This window comes from Peromyscus maniculatus, chromosome 19 (genome assembly GCF_049852395.1).
Source record: "Peromyscus maniculatus bairdii isolate BWxNUB_F1_BW_parent chromosome 19, HU_Pman_BW_mat_3.1, whole genome shotgun sequence".
NCBI lineage: Eukaryota > Metazoa > Chordata > Mammalia > Rodentia > Cricetidae > Peromyscus > Peromyscus maniculatus.
Genome location: NC_134870.1, coordinates 2,699,938 through 2,713,281, shown reverse-complemented (window position 1 = coordinate 2,713,281; position 13,344 = coordinate 2,699,938). Strand labels below are relative to the sequence as shown.

At 39.8% G+C, this 13,344-nt stretch overlaps 1 protein-coding gene across 7 annotated transcripts in view; it reads right to left on the bottom strand.

Moving 5' to 3' along the window:
• Positions 1-13,344, bottom strand: part of Rbbp8 (RB binding protein 8, endonuclease) — a 100,014-nt gene that overhangs the window by 15,099 nt on the left and 71,571 nt on the right. For all 7 annotated transcript variants that reach the window (XM_076554726.1, XM_076554725.1, XM_076554727.1 and 4 more), the window contains 5 exons: positions 12,193-12,305; positions 9,733-10,621; positions 9,528-9,654; positions 6,613-6,701; positions 5,084-5,192 (listed from right to left, as the gene is read on the bottom strand). In XM_076554726.1, the coding sequence (XP_076410841.1) occupies positions 5,084-5,192; positions 6,613-6,701; positions 9,528-9,654; positions 9,733-10,621; positions 12,193-12,305 (1,327 nt within the window). The remainder of the gene's footprint in view (positions 1-5,083; positions 5,193-6,612; positions 6,702-9,527; positions 9,655-9,732; positions 10,622-12,192; positions 12,306-13,344) is intronic.

Here is a 13,344-nt window from a genome sequence, read left to right as displayed (position 1 = left end):
AAGGGCACATGAGGTAATAAACTCTGAAGTCCCAGTAGTTACTGTTCAGTTATGAAAGCTTTATGTGGTGACATCAAGTGTTATCCTATGATGATAAAGCTAGCTTTTGTTGTTTTCATAAAATTGGATCTCTTACACATGTCAAAGACTTTCCCCTTCTATTAGCTCATGTATAACTCACAAAAATCAAAACAATTCTTGGGACTAGAGAGATGGCTCAGAGGTTAAGAGCACTGGCTGCCCTTCCAGAGGTCCTGAGTTCAATTCCCAGCAGCCACATGGTGGCTCACAACCATCTGTAATGAGATCTAATGCCCTCTTCTGGCGTTTAGGCATACATTCAGGCAGAACACTGTATACATAATAAATAAATCTTTAAAAAAAATTCTTATCAATAAAACTGTGAGGACTAGAAAATACACCATAATATATAATGAAAAATGCTAAATATAAACAGGTATATAAATAGCAGACATTAAACTCTGTATAAAATTTTACTTGCTTTCCTATTTTTCTAATGAAGCAGCAAATAGTTATTCTGTTTTAAAAATCACTGTTAGTGCTTTGTAACTTAAAATGGATGGAAACAATGAATTCACACCCTATCTACTACATCAACGTGCTAAATTCATTTTCATAAATTTAACTACATTACCCATTGTAAAGTCAATTTAGACACAGACTCAGACCAGAGCCAGCTAAAATTGCTCAGGATAAATAACTACCATGGTCTTTTTTTTTTTTTTTTCTTTCGAGACAGGGTTTCTCTGTGTAGCTTTGGAGCCTGTCCTGGAACTTACTCTGTAGCCTCGAACTCACAGAGATCTGCCTGCCTCCCGAGTACTGGGATTAAAGGTGTGCATCACCACCACCCGGCTCTTTTTTTTGAGACAGGGTTTCTCTGTGTAACAGCTCTAGCTGTCCTGGAACTTGCTTTGTAAACCAGGCTGGCCTTGAACTCAGAGATCCATCTGCCTCTGTCTCCCGAGTGCTGGGATCAAAGGTGTGTGCCACCACCACCTGGCAGTCCTTAATCTTTAATCTAGAGAACTCTTACCTTGATTAATTTACATTTACATTCCATCATTACATTATCATATTATATATTCACTAGTTTCCTCCTCATTAAATGTAAATTCCATGGTGTTTTTTGTTCTATTTATTCCAGTCCTAGAATATTTCCTACTATGTAACTTTTGATATTTACTGACTGATTACATATTTGTTCTTTTTTTCCCCTGAGGAGCAACTTTATAAATAACCTTTAAGTGATGTCACACACCCCAAACACTCTGTATACTTGTTAGAGAGCGCTAAGGTGCCGATTCACTGGTCTAACTTCTGAGTGAGAAATACTTGTTCAAAGGCAATACATACTATCTGATATTTCTATCACAGCACCTGGTAGGTCTAATGCACAAAAGGGGTACAAAGATATTAGCAGTAGTTGAGACTTTTATTGGTCTACTTCACTTCTGCATTAAAGAGGTTTACTTTACTAAGGCAGATTCCTTTTTTTCTTGCCCCCTCAAATATAGCTTCAACAGAACAACTACTACAAATACTGTTCTTGCAATGTGATGTTGACAGCCATCTGCTTGGTGATACGATTTGTTATTCACTACTACTTAAGGAGAAGACTATTGAAATTTTCTATCTTAATGCATTTAGGGCATTAAGAAAGAATGTGATTCAAAAGAAGTTATGTAAGACTAGATGTTTCAGGGGTTGGAGAGATGGCTCAGTGGTTAAGAGCACTCTCTTGCAGAAGGCCTAGGTACATTTCCCAGCACCCACATGGTGGTTCACAACCAATTGTAACTCCACTTTCAGGGGATCTGATCTCCATGAGCACCAAGCACACATGTGGTATATACACATACATACGCAGGCAAAACACACATAAAAATAAAATAAAGCTGGGCAGCGGTGGCGCACCCCTTTAATCCCAGCACTCGGGGGCAGAGCCAGGTGGATCTCTGTGAGTTTGAGGCCAGCCTGGTCTACAGAGCGAGATCCAGAACAGGCACCAAAGCTACACGGAGAAACCTTGTCTCAAAAACAAAAAAAAAAAAAAAAACAAAACAAAAAAAAAAAAAAAGAAAAAGAAATAAAATAAATAAACTTAATAAAATGGTTGGATGTTTCATTTTTTAGCCTAAGTAGGTAGACTGTGGAAAATTATGCAGAATGCACACACAGATGGAGTCTTCACAGCTTCTGACACATGACTCCTGAGCAATCCCTTTGCATTTAGTACTGTATCTTCATGTGCGGGTCTTGACTCTTCTGTACAAAGTGGTGGGGAGTGACAAGCTCTTGCTTCCTAACTCTTGTGCTAGATGCCTCTACAGGCAGGAGTGCTGCTAAGACTGGTGCCCATCAGTCCGAGATGTCACCGTGTCTTTTGGAAAATCAAAGTTTTAGCAAAGAATAACAAAGTCTTCTTACTACAAAGGGGTAGATGCTCCTATTCGACTAAGACCTCTTTTTGGTAGAGGCAGAATATGATAGATAAACTCATTATACGCACTTCCCTTTCTTAGTAATAATGTGCAAATCTATACCAAAACTTCTCTATAGATTCCCTCCTTACTAAATTGCTTCAGAAATAATTGTAATTCTAAAAGTATATATACACTATATACTAAAAATTGTCTACATCAGAAAGATAAGCAAACATTTTTCCAAAAAAGACTAGATAGCCAATATTTTAGGTCTACGGGGCCACAAAGTCTCTACCGACTAACCAACTGTGCCCTTGCACAGAGACTTTGTGGCCCCGTAGACCTAAAACATTGGCTATCTAGTCTTTTTTGGAAAAATGTTTGCTTATCTTGCTGACTCCTGAAAGCAAACTGAATTCCTGAAATAAGGTTATTATGGCTAAAGCATTTCTTCTGAAATAACCAAACTGAACTTTCCTAAGGAAGAATATAACATTAACAGAGCTGGAGTTGGGATGGTGATCTAAGCCTATAGTGTCAGAACTCAGGAGGCTGAGACAGAAAGACTGCAAGTTCAAGACCAGCCACCAAACCACCCCTACCATTACCAAAGAGAAAAACAAATAAACTAATTTCAAATAAATGGATAATGAAAATTAGTACACTTAGACAATGGAATATTATTCAGTTCTTAAAAAATGAAATTATGAAAAGTGCAGGTAAATGGATGGAGCTACAAAATTATCATCTAGAGCAGTGGTTCTCAACCTTCCTAATGCTGCGACCCTTTAATACAGTTCCTCATGGTGTGGTGACCCCCAACCATAAAATCATTTCACTGCTACTCCACAACTGTAATTTTGCTACTGTTATGAACTGTATGTAAATATTTGATATGCGACTTCTATAAAAGGGTTGTTTGACCCCAAAAGGGTTGGAACCACAAGTTGAGAACCGCTTCTCTAGAATAAGGTAACGTAGACCCGCAAACACAAATATTCTGTTTTCTCTTCTATGCAGATGTTAGCTTTGAAGCCTTTGATATGCATGCTACAATCCTATAACCACGGAGGTTAGGTACAAAGGCCTGGCAGGGAGGAGAGGCTCTCCCAAGGAAAGGGAATAGAACACACTGTCACGGAGAGACAGGGGTCAGGACTGGGTGAGAGGATGCCATGGGAGGAACTGAAGAGAGGAGGGAGGGAGGGAGGGAGTATGAGAATAACACTAAGGGCTGTTTGAGGGGTCATATGGAACCTTGTTACTGTAGAAGCTTCTTAAATACACAATAATACGAAAGGAATCTAAATGGAATCACCAAATAATGGGGGAGTCACTGCCCCAAATAGACATCTTATGCCACGAAGCGAAACCTCCAGTGCCTGCCAAGAATTAATTACATGCAGTTGAGTTGTTGGCCAAAGGGGCTCCATGGAAACTCTCAAACATCTCAGGAGGCTATTGCCAAAGCTCTCCACACAACTGATGGCAAAGCCCTATTCCTGTAAACAAGACACTGTATTTCACTGGATATGGAGAAGTCAAGCTAGTGCCTAACTAGAGGCTTCACCCTGACCAGCTAGTGTTCATGGTAATGGAAGGTAGTCTGCATGCTACCAGAGGAAAAGGTAATCATCAACCAGCTACAAACTGCCTTCAAGATATGCCGGCATAAACACTGTTGGAGAAACCATCACTACTCTGATTGGATGTAAGGCCCACTCATGAGATGGAACCCATGCCTGACACTGCTAGGGTGGACAAGAAACTGAACAGACCGTGGGCCTAGGCGAAAATGGAACACAGGAATAAAATGACTCTTAATTACATTCTGCAATACCTATGTCAGTACCTTGCTCACCCATCATCACAGAGCTTCTCGCAGTAAATGGGAACTAACACAGAGACCCACAATGGACAATATGCAGAGTGAGAGACTTTGGAGTACTCTGTGCTAAATGAAATGTCTTCATCAAACACCTCCCCTCAGGGGTCTGTGTGGAAGAGGAGGTGGAAAAAATATAAGAGCCAGAGCTGATGGAGGACTCTAAGGAAACAGTGTCTTTTAGACCCACCAGGACCGATGCACATAGGAACCCACAGAGACTGTCAGTATGCACAGGACCTGTCTGCACAGGTTCGAGCCAGATGGGGTCCCAGTACCAAAAGGAGGAAATGACCGAGGCCCCCACACCTAACCAAGGAGCTATTTGCAGCTGATAACCACTTGCAGAGGAAACATTAGTTTTCTCTAATGGAATCTCACTGGGTATGTTGACCACATTTTGCAGGACAGGCCCCGTGCCTGGCTATACTCAGCCAACATAAAACGAACTCAATGACATTTTTGTAAAAGTTTATGTCTTGCATAACTTTGTTTGGGGAATTTTTGTCTTATTGGTCTTTTGCTTATATATTTTGGTTTCTGTTTTTGTGGGGGTTTTTCCCCTACAGAGAAAGAAAGAAGGCATGGAGTTGGGTGGGTGGGAGGACCTGGGAGGAGTTGGGGGAGGGAGAAGTGTGACTAGAATATACTGTATGAACGGTTTATAGAGTCACTGCACTTATCACTATGATCCGACCACACAGTTCGTTCCACATTTGGCTGAAGTAACCAAAATCAAAACAAATCTTACTTGGAGTTTCTTCTTCCTGCTCTTGTTTCTTCATCTTTAAAAGCACGCTTTCACTGACCAACGTACAGTCCATGTCCACTGTTTCTCCTAATCGTGAATGGCTGCTACCCTAAATAAATATTTAAAAAACCCAGGAGTTTAGCAGTTATTCCTTCATAGTCTTATATCTGCTTTTGACCACAAAAAGCGTTAAAAACTCTAATCAAATTTTACTATTTTAAAGCACGAAGTTATTTACTTTTGTATCTCAGGAACAGAGCTACAGATTTTCTTGTCTCTAGAATACTCTAGCCCCACTCTATAAGCTCTTCCTGCAATCCGAGGAAAAGGACCACCTCAGGAAAGGCACGCTCATTTGTTTACCACTGCAGTCCTCTGTGCTTGACTCGCCTTCTCCAATCTGCCCTGCAGTAATCAACTTTAATGCACACGAAAAGCAACTTTAATAATAACATGATTTCCTCATAGCTACATGGTGCTTTAATAAACTACATAATTTCTTAATGTGCCACCAAGTAGGAGAATTTAACAAGCTATATGGAACCTGAACACAAAGCAAAATTGTATTTTCAGCACAAATGAAATAAAACAAAACAAAACACCAAGGCCGGGTGTGGTGACACACTTTAATCCCAGCACTCGGGAGGCAGAGGCAGGCGGATCTCTGTGAGTTCAAGGCCAGCCTGGGCTACAGAGGCTTCCAGGACAGCCAGAGCTACATAGTGAGATGCTATCTCAACACACACAGACACAAATGTCTTGACAGCACTTTTCTTCTTCTTTTTTTTTTAAAAAAGCTAATCCAGGTGGCTGGACAGATGGCCTGGTGGTTAAAAGTACTGGCTGCTTTTGCAGAGGCGCCAGGTTCAAGTCCCAGCACTCAAATGGTGACTCACAACCATTTGTAACTCCAATTTCAGGGGATCTGACACTATCTTCTGACTTCTGCAGGCAATTTCAGGCAGACATGGTGCACAAAAACACAAGTAGGCAAAACTCATATACATAATAAATAAGTATAAAAAATAAAAAAATTAAAGCTCATCAAGACACATGATGGAACTTATAAGCATGGTGATATATACCTACAATCCCAGCATTTGTGCGGCTGAAGCCTGAGTATAGTTTGAGACCAGCCTGTATTGTATATTGAGATTCTATCTAAAAAACTAAGAACATATGATAGGTGATTTTTAATAAAAGTAAAATCACTTGGAATATGTAACTATAATTCTGTTATTTAAAAACAGTTACTGTCTGGGGCACACAAGATGACTCAGTGGGTAAATGCACAAGCCTGACAACCTGATCTGATCCCCAGGACTCACATGGTAGATGGAGAGGACCAAATCCTGAAGGCTGTGCTCTGGCCTCTGCATGTATGGCATAACATGCACATGGTGTACACTAATGTGTATATGTACACATACACAATAAATGAAATGTGTAAAGAAGTATTTCAAGGAGAGGAGACTGATAACTCACTAGAGTAAGAAACAAATGGGCTTTAGTTCAATTTTTTAACTTACCTTTGTATCTATTACAGTAACATCCATTTTATACTGAGAAAGGTCTGCTCCTGGATCTACACTCCACTGGATATTTTCAAAGGACACATCTTGGAAAAAGAGGAGGAGAAGCACAAATTAAAAACTCAATTTGAAAACATGTTTCAATTTAAAATGTTAGGGACCCACAGAATAGAAATATCAAGAATTCCCATAGCAAATTCTCAAAAATAAATATCCCAGGGAGCTGAATAAAGAGCTCAGCATTTGAAAGCATTAAATGCTATAGCAGAGGTCTTGGGTTTGGTTCTTGGCATCCACATGGTGGCTCATAACTGTCTGTAACTCCAGTTCAAGGGGACCTGATACCCCTTCTGACCTCTGCAGGCACGAGGCACACACTCAGTGCAAATATACATACAGGCAAGACATTCATATACATAAAGACTCAAGAATCTAAAAAAAAAAAAAAGTTCAAAGTGGGTAAAGAATCTTACCACAGTTCAAATGGCCAATAAACATAAAAAAATTACCAATACAACCAGCCATCAGAAAAATGAAAGACAAAGAATGAGATCATTCACATAGACTAAGATGGCTAGATGCAAAGTGAGAGTGTGAGAGTGTGTGTGTGTGTGTGTGTGTGTGTGTGTGTAACCTGAAACCCACACAATCACAGCGTCAGTCTGAAATGGCATAGATGCTTTGGGAAACAGACTGCCTAAGAGCTGATATGAGGTCTAGCAATGTTAGTCTCAGGTAAATTGGGAAAAAGAAAAAGAAAACACCCATTTCTAAAAGAGTCTGTACACAAATGTTCATAGCAGGACTACTCATAAAGGTAACAATGGCAGCAAATTTGTATTCACTGATGAAAACATGACTGTATTATGATGGAATTTTCTCCAGCAATAAACAGGGATGGAGTACTGACACATCACACAACATGGCTGGGAACTGACCACGCTATGGCACTGCTGGGGAGACGGCTCAGCAGGGAGCTGCATGCAAGTGTGAGGACCTGAGTTTGAACACTGGAAACTATGTGAGTTCAAAGAAAGAGTCGACTGCACAAGCGTGCTGTGGCACATACATGTCCACATTCAGAAACATCACACACACAACAGTAATAGTAAAATAAGGTTAAAAGAAAACATTACGCTAAGGGAAAGAAGTTACAAGTTACATAAACCATCTACAATATTTCAATCTACAGAGATAAACATTAGACACTGAAAACTAGAGTTGGGAAGGATGAAAAGCCTTGGAAGCTGATAAACTCAGACTGTACAGATGGCTGTACAACTCTTTAAGTATACCACAACCAATGGACATTTTCATGAGGAGTGATTTGTATTTCACTAAAGTAATTGCTTAAAAGTTAAAACTGTAAAACTGTTTGGATTTTCAATGTATTATATGTAGATATTACACATGACAACTGCAAACTGTAGTTTCAGAACATGAAGCAACAGCTGGGTGGTGGTGGTGTATGTCTTTAATCCCAGCATTCAGAGGCAGGAGGATCTCTGTGAGTTCGAGACCAGCGTGGTCTACAGAGTGAGTTCCAGGACAGCCGGGGCTACACAGAGTAACCCTGTCTCAACCCCTGCATCCTCCCCTGAAAAGAGCATGAAGCAAAATGATACTAACTGCAAGTAGACTGTAGAAAGTTAATAGGTATAGTATGATCCTTGGAAGAAGAATGAAAAAAAAAAATCAAAGACAAAAAGCTAAGAAAAAAGCAGGAATGACAAACAAAAAACCAAAACCAAACATTTTCACTTAGGGACTGAAACCTGTGTAAGGAAAACAACTAAATAATGTGCTTATTTGGGGGAAATGGAAATAAGTCAATTATGAAAGAGTAACAATTTGCTAATGATAAAAAAAAATACTGCATATGAAGCACAGAAGTGGTGAGTGGCTGAAAAACAAAAGGACATTTATACACAGATTAGGGCAAATTTAAGGCCTTGGGAGGCATCTCAGAAGTTAAAGTGCTCACTGAGCAAGTGTGAGCCCTTAAATGTATGTACAAAGACCAGGCATGGATCCCTGGGCCGGCTGGCAGGCAGCCTGCGGAGAGTTCCAGGCCAATGAGAGGCTACCTAAAAATAAGGTGAACAGCATCTAAGTAACATCATACCAGGCATACACACACCATGTGCACCTGTATAGATGTGCACAGGCATGTGTACACACACACACACACACACACACTCATGTATAAGATTTAAACAAGAAGTTAAAATCTTATTAAATTTGTATCTGTATAAGCTCATAGACAAACATTTCAATGCAAAGAAAAAAGACAGTATCTAGGTATCTAAGAGGTAAAGAACAAGTTTTGAATGATGAATAATTACTACTACTACTACTACTGTTCCTTCAAGACAGGGTTTCTCTGTGTAGTCCTGGCTGTCTTTGAACTCAGAGATCTGCCTGCCTCTGGCTCCTGTGTGCTAAGATTAAAGGTGTGCGCCACCACAGCCCAGCGATGAATTATTTTTAAATATTCTGTACAGTTTAGGACTGTGGATGGAGCTTAGTGACAGGTTGCTTATCTAGCATGTTTAAGGCCCTGGGTTCAATCCCTAGTATTGCCTCCCTCTAAAGTACTAAAACCCAAAACCAAACTAAAGCCCAGTGGGATGGTTAAAATACTTTTTAAAAGCTTTTGCAAAGAAATTAAGAAATAACTACATAAGTAAATCCACAAAACCATCTAAAAATACCTATCACAGTATTTAAAATAAAAATTTAAAAAGCATAAGAGCAGAAAAGTCCAAGGTAAAATGAAAGGAGTGAGAATAATGCTATTAAACACAGATATATGCAGGGAAAAAAGATGTACAAGGCATGTAAGTTTTAGTACAAGGCATGTAAACGTCACCCGACGAGAAGGAGCAGCAGCCTGTTGACAACGCACACACCTTGGTGGTTTGGCAGAGGCTTTGCTTTAGCAGCTCTACAGGGATTTAACTGAAGAACTGATGCAGGCTCACATCCTCCATGGACTGATCTGCTTTTGACTCTGGCTGGCACCGGAGAACCAGTACCCTAAACGGAAATGATTATTAGTACCTAAGTGAAATCACAAACAATTTTAATCAAGCTCTCTGAACACTGAACACAAACCTTCATGTCACTACGAAGACTCTCTGTCTCCAAACTCTCCTGTGAGCACAGAGGGGGTTTGAAGACAGGCCTTTCCTCTTTTATCTGCACTGGCGTTTTAGGGTCTGGAGAGACTTTACCAGAGGACTGCAGGACACACTGCTGTAAACAGGACGCCTCTGAAAGATCTCTGGCTAATATGCAGGCCCCACTCAAGGCTTTACGACCTGAGGAAGAGCCCTTTGGAACGAGCTTCAAAGCCTCATAAATAGGCACTTGTTTAAACTTGCTTTTACAAGTTTCATTTCCGTGGCTCTTCTCTTGACGTTGGGCAGCTGCAAACCGATCTGACAGGTCCAGGGGTTTATCCATCACATGGTCTCCATTCATGCAGAACTGATTCTCCATTGGGAAAGGCAGAGTGTTTTCCTTATCAACACAGGTTTGGGGACAGTTTACTGTATGCTCACTCTCTTCCTCAGTCTTCTTCCTTTTGGATGCTTTGCCTCCCAGTGATTTCAAAGGCACCAAATATTTATCAGTAATAATGTCTTTAATGTGATCAGTACTGCCCTGCTCATCTATGGATTCACTTATATTTTTATTCATAAGTATCTGCTTATTAGGAAATGATTGGCTAATGACCTTGTTCACTTCAGACCCAAGACTATGATGTGTGAAAAGAGCACTGTCCTCAGATTTTGACCTAGCTTTCTCTGATTTAGAAACAGAAGTGTTGCTAAAGGGAGCGGTCTTCAAAAGGTTTCTTTTCCCAATGTCTAAGAGAGAAGGGGAGAAACTTGTATTCAAACCCAAATGAGTTTTCACAGTCGAGGTAGCTCCAAATACAGGTGATGAGACCCGAATAGTAAATTCTTGGGGAGGTGTCTTTGCCGCAGAGTCTGAAAATCTAAATAAATAAAGAATGATACAAGATTTTTTTTAATGGAAAAACACGATAAAAATTAAAAGACCAGTAAACTAAAAAAACATTTCTTGATACAGAATAGTAAGGCATTACCTACCTATTAGAGGCAGATGATTACAACAAATTTAAGATACAGTCTTGGTTTCTTTTCATTTGATAGAACAGGAGATGAAAGTGGAAACAAGTCCACTGAGGACTCAAAAGCCTTTTGTTATTATTAAATCTTAGGAGTAATTCCAAGAAAAAAATTCTTAACTACAGAACTGAATATAGAGCTCGGTAAGTGCTCTTAATAGCTATATGATCTTAAACAAGATATTCAACCTTATGGAGCCACATTTTTGTTATCTGTTTAAAGAAGAACAGGGTAATAAAACTCACTTGACAAGTTATTATCATGATAAACTAAGAGTAATCAAGGTATCTTAAAAAAAAAATCAAGCAAGGGCCAGGTGGTGTTAGTACATACATTTAATCCCAGCACTCAGGAGGCAGAGGTGAGTAGATCTCTGTGAGTTTGAGGCCAGCCTGGTCTACACAGGGAGTTCCAGAAAAGCCAGAGCTACACAGAGAAACCCTGTCTTGAAAAAACAAAACAAAACAAAAAACCCAAAAAACAAACAACCAAAAACAGAAACCACCACAAAAAAAAAAAGCAAGCAAAATGCTTTATCAATGTAAGTATTGTTAAATATTATGAAATTAGAGAAAAACAAAACAAGAACAACAACAAAATCAAAAACTGGGCGAGAGAGATGGCTCTGTGGGTGAAAAGCACCAACAACTCTTGCAGAGGATCCAGGTTGGGTTTCCAGAACCTACATGGTGGTTCACAACCATCTCTAACTCCAGTTCCAGGGGATCTGACACCTTCTGACCACTATTACCTCCTGGAATACCTGGTGCACATACACACAAAACATAAAGTGTGGGCTGGAGAGATGGCTCAGAGGTTAAGAGCACTGACTGCTATTCCAGAGGTCCTGAGTTCAATTCCCAGCAATCACATGGTGAATCACAACCATCTGTAATGAGATCTGGTGCCCTCTTCTGGCCTGCAGGCATACGTGCAGACAGAACACTGTATATATAATAAATAAATATAACTTAAAAAAAAAAAACCATAAAATGTATCTTTCACACCATTTAGTGTTTGGAGATACAGTAATGACTATGTCTTTAATGGGATAAAGCAAGACTGGGAGCTCTTTTTTTTTTTTTGGTTTTTCGAAACAGGGTTTCTCTGTGTAGCTTTGCGCCTTTCCTGGAACTCACTTGGTAGCCCAGGCTGGCCTCGAACTCACAGAGATCCGCCTGCCTCTGCCTCCCGAGTGCTGGGATTAAAGGCGTGCGCCACCACCGCCCGGCTAAGACTGGGAGCTCTTAATGTTGCTTGATGATGCAGGAAAAGAATCTAAAAATAGTATCTGCAGCCACTTTGGGGGAGTGCGGTATGGCTGAAATTAAGCCTTACAGTGTTTATGGAGCTACACACACAAACACACACACACAAAAAAAACCCAAACAAACAAACACTGTGTGTCCCACACTACCTTAAACTATCTTCACTACTTCCTGTAGACTCCCCCGAAGACTGTCTTTTGTGATCTCCTTCAAGACACTGGTAGAGCTCATCCCCAAGAGGGCTCACAGGACCTTGGTGTTCCTTCAATAGTAAAATATGCTTAAAGTTGATACAATGCAAATAAATCTCAAAAGTACAAGAAGTAAAAGAAACCAGAATGAAGAACTATATAATTAGGGAGTTGTATAATATTGTGAATGTATAATTATCCCTGTATTGTAGACTTTAAAGTGACTAATTGTTACCTAAATTTTATCACAATAAAAAAAATGAAGAGAAGATACTACCAATATTTTAATACTTTATAAAATTTACTACTGCATAGAAATATTTCAATAACAAAATACATTAAGACGAAGGGTAGAAAACCTGGGTGAATTGAAAAGGATCCTTTAGAGGGCATTCTCAAGATTTAATGTGCATACAAGTCAGTCAGGAATCATTAAAGCACAAGGTCAGTAGCACTGAGATTCTGAGCCTATAACACATTCAAGAATGATAAAGATGTTGTTGACCTGTGAATCAGACTCTAAGAAAAGTCCTCTGGTATCTTCTCCTTTAATATATTTCATATTTGAACTTGCTAGATTTATGGAGGATAGTAAGCAACTAGAAACTATAAACATATTTAAATATTCAGAAGCTAAAATTACCCACTATCACTTTTTAGAGTGATTTTAAAAGGTTAAATTCCAAATGGAATGGAAATTAACTCAAGCTTTAGAAATTGAGCAACAGCGAGACAGTTTTCTAAGAGCACACACACATTTACTGGCAAGAGCAGAGGAGGACTGTGTTAGACCTGTCACTTGTTTGTTTTTGTAGTGCTCGTGGTCACACTGGGCTGTGACACAGTACACAAGTGCTCTGCCACTGAGCTAAATTCAACCCCCAGTCCTTAAAGTTGTATCAAAATGGAACTTAACCTAGCATTTGGGAAGCCCCGGGTTCTAATACCCAGTACCATGAACAACGAGAGTAAAACTCCGCAGTCTGGGGCTAGAGAAATGGTTCAGGGTTCAGAGTGCTGGCTCCTCCTGCAGAGGACTAGAATTTGATTCCCAGCACCCACGTCTGGCAGCTCACAAGTGCCTGTTCCTCATACCAACATGTAGACGTA